The sequence below is a fragment of the Miniopterus schreibersii genome, assembly GCF_964146895.1.
Source record: "Miniopterus schreibersii genome assembly, chromosome: 19".
NCBI lineage: Eukaryota > Metazoa > Chordata > Mammalia > Chiroptera > Miniopteridae > Miniopterus > Miniopterus schreibersii.
Genome location: NC_138119.1, coordinates 7,805,814 through 7,813,863, shown reverse-complemented (window position 1 = coordinate 7,813,863; position 8,050 = coordinate 7,805,814). Strand labels below are relative to the sequence as shown.

The window sequence follows — 8,050 nt, the reverse complement described above, 5'->3', positions numbered from 1 at the left end:
ATAGTAAAGAATTAAGAGTAATTCTCAATAATCTGTTCCTAGCCTTCAATGGCTAACTTTACAATTTGAAAACTTAGCCAACACAGTTTTCATGAAAACAAGAAAAGGTAAAAACAAAATATAATCATCTAATTATCTGAATTCAATTACAAATTTTCAGATAACATGTAGTTATTTCACATTTAGAGCAAAATATAAAGGAACAAATAATTTATGCAAATATCAAGAAGTCTCAATTTCAGAAAAAGTCTGGCTCTTTATAAAGTGAGGAAAAATTAACTATAAATTTTATTAGCCTCCTTAATCACACTGACTTTCTGAAATTAAACAAATAGCTTTCCTGCTTCCTTCAGTTTTTTTCTCCTATCCATTTTAGCAATTACAGCCCAACGGTCATCCCGCATTTTCCTCATAACTCCAAACTTCGGTGCAGATCCAGGGGTTGTGAGAGATGAAGGGGTCTGAATACAAAATAAAATCATATGTTTAATTTTTTTTTTAAGTCCAGCTTTTGAAATTTGCTTTCTGAAATAAATGTATAAGTTACCTTTTTTGGTGTTCTGACACAAAAGTGAGAAGTTGAATAATTTGTCTTGCATAGATTTTTCAATGTCTCTTCCTCTGAAACCATGGTCTTAAAGAAAAATATAAAAATATAATTTGGAGACTGCCATCATTAATATTACATTGTTGAAATTTTGTCTACGTACCATATATGAAGAGGAGGAGGAGGGGAAGAAGGAGAGAGAAAGAAAGAAGAGGGGAAAGAGAGGAAGGAGAGAAAAGAGAGAAGAAAGAAGACTAAGGAAAGAAGACCATGACAAAATAACCTCAATCTGCCAAAGACCTCGATTTTGATTCTATTAACTATATTCCTGAAAGGTTATGTAAAATACAAGATGGATGTGAATAGCATTTTTCTAATTCCTACTTCAGTTTCAGTCTTTATATTACCACTTTTCCCTCCCCTTACTCCCAGCCTACTTACTCAAACTCACACTTAAGCCCTATATAAGGAGCATTTATAATCATATAAAAATTAAAATACCAATTATCAATTTATGAATATTTTAATTCTCCCAAATAATATAGCTAACACTTATTTAGTACTTTCTTTATGTCAGGCACTGTTGAAGCACTTTGCATATTTTAATTAGTTTTAATGCAATTTTGTGGAGTAGGTAATACTATTATCCTCATTTTAAAGGGGAGGAACTGAGACACAAATATTTAGTAATTCGCTCAAGATTATACAGCTAGTAAGAGGTGGACCCAGGATTCAAATACAGGTAGGCTGGGTCCAGAATCCATTTTCTTAAAGAATAAGCTACACAAATTTAGTCAGGTAAGCAATCAGTTTACATTATCTTTTCCTGCTTATTAAAGTCACATTTAACAAAAATTTCAGAGGCTTCATGGATGAAAATATTCATATTTTCATGAATTCTAAGATTTTAGCAGAATTCAATAAGTCATAAAGAGCTCTTTTCAGATATGTTCAGAACCAGTATGCACCAACTGACCAGCTTAGAAAAATTATTTTAAAAGTATGTTGTGTAAACTATCATTAAAATTTTACTTAGTGCACAGTAATTGATCATTCATTACTGACTGCCCCTATGAAAATAATAAATTAACCCAACTTAGAACAACAAAATCTTGTCTGTCCTTATAACTCTATAGCAGTCATCTTTTCATGTTTTCATCAGCCACTTGTATATCTCTGGAGAAATGTCTAATTAAGTCCTTTGCCCAGTTTTGAATTGGGTTGTTTTTTTGTTATTGAGCATCACATGGCAGTTCCTTACATATTCTGGATATTAACCCCTTGTAGATATAAGATTGGCAAATATATTTTCCCATTCTTTAGCTTGTCATTTCAGTTTTTTAATATTAGTGTCCTTGGATGCACAAAAGTTCTTACTTTTTATAAAGTCTAATTTATTTTTTATTTTCTTGCCTGTGTTTTTTGGCATCATATCCATGAAGTCATTGCCAAATTCCATGTCATTAAGATTTCCCCAATGCTTTCATCTAAGAGTTTCAGAGTTTTAGCCCTTACGTTTGGGTCTTTCAGCAATGTTTTATAATTTTCAGTGTATAAGTCTTTCACTTTCTTAGTTTTGTTCCTAAGTCTGCTTTTGCATTTTAGATGCTATCATAAATGGAATTGTTTTCTTTTTGGATTATCCATTGCTAGTGTATAGAAGCATAACTGTTTTTCATGGGTAGATTTTATATTTTCCAATATCACTGGATTCATTTATTGGCTCTAGTAGCTTTCTTGTAGAGTCTGTGATTTTCCATGTATAAATAGGATCATATCGTCTGAAAATTATAAAGTAAAATTATTAGTCCCATTCAGAGCTATGAGATCCTTCAAGCTTTTCTACTGTTTTGCAACCCTCTATTTTCATTTGTTCTGGAGTAATGAGTAGTTTAAGTCTAAGGCCCTAATTATTGAAGTTAACTTATAGACTCCCTACTCTAGTAGTACCTGTTTGTTTTTAGATAATGATTTACATTTTGATGATTAAAACTGTGAACCAGGCACCCGATAAAGACTACATACTTTACTTCAGTTATTTCTCACAACAATTTCATGTTCTAGACATATAGATGGTGTTGTTATTCTCATTTTACAGATGAGAAAACTAAGTCACACAAATACCTTGCCCAAGATCACACAGCTAGTAAGGCAGGGAGCTGGAATTTTAACACAGACAGTCTGGCTCCATTGCCTATGTAAGTCATTGTACATAATAACTGCCAGTTCAAACTGAAGTCAAGATATATTAAATGTAATGAGAAGAATAAAGAGCATGAGCTTTGGAATTAGACATTACTGTGTTTCTAGCAGTGTGAATTTTGGCTAGTTTCTTAGGTGACTAGGAGTCAGAATGACTCATAATTTCATTTCATTTTTGAAAGGAGAATCACAAGTTTACAACACAACAAACATAGTATTATATAATTGCATACAGTAGTTTAAACTAGTTTTAAAAGGTAATTCACAATGGGTTTTATTGGTTATAATTATCACTTGAAGTTACTAATGATAAAATGTTAAAGCTAGTAATCAAAAAACCTCTCAAGAACACATGAAAAAAGAGGGTCTCAAAACAGTAAAGCTTGAAGGATCTCATAGTTATGAGTGGGACTAATGAAACAAATGACTTTAACTGTTCATTTTTCCAGTATTGTGATGAGGTTTATCTGTTTTTAAATTAAATAAATCTAAGTATAATTATTCTCAATAAATCATGATTATGCCTTTAGAAAATTCTGGTATGTATGAATGCACTCATGGTAGGAAGTAACTAGTTATACAAACTGCTAGGAGAAAATATCCTCCTTAAACAGGCCATCTTCAATACTTTGACTCTTTAAAAATGATAATGTTATAGTTGTCAACCAATACCTTGATATAGATTTCAACCAATAAGTGGTGTAAAATAAAGAAACATGTATAATATGCAAAATCAAGAGGGTCCCTGAATAACAAATTTGGCTGCAGCAATATTAAAAATATTCACCTAAGCTTTTTTTTTTTTTTTAATCCTCATCTGAGGACACGCTTATCAATTTTATAGAGAGGGGAAGGGAAAGGGAGAGAGAGAAACATCAATCGATTGCCTCCCTTATGCACCCTGACAGGGAATCGAACCCACAACCTTTCAGTGTACAGGAAGATGCTCCAACCAACTGAGCCACAGCAGCCAGGGTCTAACCTTTCTTTTTTTAAAAAGAAAAAGGCAGTAAAAGCTCCATTATAACACTGCTGGGGAAAAAGACGTTAATTATTTCATATACCAACTATTTTATATTAAGTATTTCAAGATGTCTTTTTTCTGAAATTTAGAGAAATTATTTGAACCCTAATTTCTTTAAAATGCTGTATAAGCATAGGATTTTGTTATAGTAAAGTTCTACTGTATTTCAGTATTGCATTGATAGATATTACGAACACATACATATATATCTCAAGAAATAAGGTGGACAGTAATGTAAGCAAATAATAAATGTTGATTATTTGCAATGTGTTTACCAAAAGATCAGCAGACTCTGAACTATCAGAATTAATATCAAACTCAAAGACCGTTTTTCTCTTTTTAGCACTTTCTTCAATGGGTGCATTGTTTTCTCTTTGTCGAATTTTTAGTTTCGTTGGTGTCTTCACAGTATATGCCTATCCAAAAAGAAAAACAATACATTATCTCATCAAATAAAACATATGTCATTAAAAAAGGCAAGTTGAGCCTTTAACAATCAATAACTCTCCATTATTGTTTGCATGTATATGAAGTATATTTCGGATATAAGAATATAATTTAGATGTTCTTGGTAATAAAACTTTTATAACTTCCTTCAAAAAATATACAATAGTGAACTTTCTCTTTCCCTTGAACTTACTGAAGAAGATATCAGAGGGGGAAGAGGGAGAGAGGAAGAGAAAGAGAAAGAGACACTACAGTTTCAGCAGTCAACAATCTTAAGAGGGAGTTTAATTTTTCTAGCAATTATTAAGACCAAAGAATTGAGTGAGCATTGCTCTCTCAACAAAAATCCTTACTGATTTATAAGAAAATAGGTTTGCCAATTGTTTGTTGGTAAAGTAATTCATATTAGTCAACGTTTGTTATTCCATATTACCCTATAATTTTTAAAAAGTATCTTTAAAAAGGTCAGTGAAATCAGCAAAAATGGCAGAGTAAGAAGCTCCAAAAATTCTCTCCCATAAAGCAAAGAAAATACTGATAAAAATGTTATCAGTTTTTTCAGAACTCTGGGAATTAACCAAAACTTGCCATAACCTGGAGATGTTTTTTAAGTTACTGAACATCTGTAAGAACAGCAAGCTTTATGGAGTCAACTTTTCCTTGTCCCATCCCCCACTCTCCAGCTCTATGTTACCCTTAACAAATAACAGCCCACACTCCTGGTCCAGCCTGGCAACCACTAAACAAAGAAGAACAGAACTGGGGATTCTTTCCAAGCTTTATTCCCAAAGAGTTGTCATTATTTGACTTGTATAGTGGTTCTCTGAAAGACCTCACTTACAAGGCAGTTTGTTTTTGACCTCAGAGTTCACTCAGTACAAAAAACTTTCAGCTTGGTGTGTGTGGGGTAGGGAGTAGCATTTTTCAAAAACAATTATAGGCAAGTGTTTTAACTTTGCAGCTCACTGAGGCAAGGATTAACAGTTGGGGTAAATGATAAGCTAAACATAAATTTAGGAGTACAGCTTGTAAATGAGACGTCCAAAGGGCTTTTCAAAAGTTCTGACATATTCCTGGAAATACAAAAAGCTATGCACATGCAGAGGGCTGTGAGTAAGCACAGTAAAGACCTGAAAAGGCCCTAAGCTCTTACCTCTGTCAGATCTTGAAGGTCTGCACAAGCAGGAATTAAAGGCTAAGGCTGATTTGTCAACTATCTAGCTGAGTGTTAAAAGCATTCCCTAACAAAGAGTTCTTTGACAAAGTTTGGGAGATTTGTTGGTCCAAGCTTTTAAGGAAATCTCTGTTCAAACATTAGCTGAACATAAAGCTAACCAAGTAGAGACTTCAATGGAACTCAAAGAATACAAACTTTACAGGATTAGTTTAGAAAGGTCACTAAACAAACAATAACAACTATGACAAACAGAATCAACAACAAACCCTGAGGAGAGGGGAGAATCTGATTCCCAGAGCTCATATTATATTATTTTAATGTTTAAATTTCAAGAAAAAATAATGAGACATGCAAAGAAACAAGAAATTATGGCCCATACATGGGGGAATAATCAATAGAAACTATCCCTAAGGAGCCTAGTCATTGGACTTCATAGACATAGATGTTATTTTTTAATTTCTTTATTTTTATTCATACTATTACAGATGTTCCCATTTTCCCCCCATTTGCCTGCCTCCATCCAGCCACCATCCTCCCCACCCTTCTCTCTGGCCATCACCACACTGTTAAGTCTATGGGTTATGCATAAATGTTCTTTGGCTAATCCCTTCAAGTTCTTTCATCCAGTCTTCCGACCCCCTTCCCTCTGACAGCTGTCAGTCTGTACCATGTATACATGCCTCTGTTTCTATTTTGTTTGTTAGTTTATTTTGTTCATTAGATCTCATGTGTAAGTGAGATCATGTGGTATTTGTCTTTCTCTGACTGGCTTATTTCACTTAGCATAATAATCTCCAGGTCCATCCATGCTGTCTGGCTGAGCAGAGTAAAAAAAATTAGAGAGGGATGGATGGGAGAGAAGAGAGAAAGCATTCTATACTGCCACTTATCATGGAAAGGTTGAATGAATTCCCCATGGATTAACTGAACATGTGGAAGGCAGCTAGAACTGAGCTACTTTGTTTGCTAGCAGCACCTGCTCCGTGAGGGCTGACTGCTCAGTAAAGAATCCAGCTGCAAGATGATGTGGAATAAATAGCAAAGGGAGGTAACTGGTGTGACACTGGAAAATGTCAACTCAGAACCAGATTTCCCACATCAGGGACCTATGCACTGGTGAATGCTAGAAAGTTAAGGAAGCTGCCAAGATGCCCGTAAGTTGTGGACAGTGACAGAAAATAAATAAATCATGCTGGTATCACAAAAAACTGAAACTTTCAAGAAACAGGTTTTATATTTATGTTTGACACTAGATACATGGTATATAACACCAGAACTTCTTTTTGATTAAAAAACTTACTACTTCTTTTGAAATTTTACCAACCAACCTTTGGTAATGGTGCAGATAAAGTACTTTTGGCAGATGTCCACAGATTGTCTGTTTTATCTTTGGGTTTGCCATGATCAGCTAATGTGAAGTTTCGAGATATATTTTGTGAAGGAGCTGCTTTAGGATCATATTTCCGGTAACTGGCTTTATGTGTTTCCAATAAAGATGTCTGTGTTTTCTATATTGGACAACAGAAATTAATAAAATCAATGTTAAATGTCATTTTAATTACAGTGTAACAACTAGTAGAAATAACATTGGAATAAACTAGAATTTACCCCCAAATTTATTACTGATTAGATAACTTTGAATAAATTACATAATTTAATTAAATAATTAAATAATGAATTCATTTTCTTTGTCCCTTTATTTTCCTATTTAAGATGAAATGGTTCTGCCCTTCTGTCTTCAGAGAGCTTTTGTGAAAACAAATAAGAAATCTCAACTCTATCTGACCAAAAATTAAGGATTCTATAAAGAAAAATCTCTATTCCTGGTGGCAAAATGCCTTAACCTGTGGTTCATTCTAATAGTCTAAAAGCTAGAGGGCAATTTATTCTCACTTCCATTTATTCTCTTATGCTTTCATATCTTCTCTCTCATCTATTAATAAATGTCAGCTTTTTCCTGTCCACCAACATCACTTCCCTCCAAAAAAAAAAAACAGGAAACAAAAATTATGATAGTAAAGAACTAGAGAAATATTCAGGAAAAAAATTATAAAGTAGCTATTTGATTCAACTCTGAAAATAAACAAATTGCAAATTTATTCCAAATGCTTAGATATTATTTGAACTCAACTTCTTTGGTTTCCTTGCTCTCTACCTTTATATATATATAAAATCTTTCCTTCAGCACCTGACCTAGCTTTCCAGCAAAAGCTAATAATAATAGCTGCTTTAGTGGAATCCTACATGAAACTCATGCTTTACTTTCTATTTAACCACTTTTGTTGGTCGCCATCATACCCATGAATACAATCATGGCAATCACTCACAAGGAAAAATGAAGCACACACCCACCAAAAAAGGGCTACTTTCAAAGCCTGGTGGTTGAATCTGCAGTGAAAATAGATTCATTATTCAAATTAGGAGGGTACAGGGTGCAGGATTATGACATGACCACAAGTGCTATAAAAACACTGAGCTAGGAGTCAAGTTGCTCTTTTCTCTAGGATCTTTTACTACCTTGCTAGGTGATTTTAAGTAAATCACTAAGTATGTATCTCCAGGCTTAAATGTCTCCATTTATATAATCAAGGAACTAAATAAGGGGATTTGTAGGTTTCTTGCCCAGTCCTAGTGATATCACTTTATAGTCTTT

The 8,050-nt window shown here is 33.5% G+C and overlaps 1 protein-coding gene across 2 annotated transcripts in view; it reads right to left on the bottom strand.

Moving 5' to 3' along the window:
- Positions 1-323: 323 nt before the first annotated feature.
- Positions 324-8,050, bottom strand: part of SYCP1 (synaptonemal complex protein 1) — a gene marked incomplete at both ends in the record, with an annotated part of 48,743 nt that continues 41,016 nt past the window's right edge. For both annotated transcript variants that reach the window (XM_081120791.1, XM_081120792.1), the window contains 4 exons: positions 324-461; positions 548-634; positions 4,049-4,189; positions 6,726-6,905. In XM_081120791.1, the coding sequence (XP_080976917.1) occupies positions 324-461; positions 548-634; positions 4,049-4,189; positions 6,726-6,905 (546 nt within the window). The remainder of the gene's footprint in view (positions 462-547; positions 635-4,048; positions 4,190-6,725; positions 6,906-8,050) is intronic.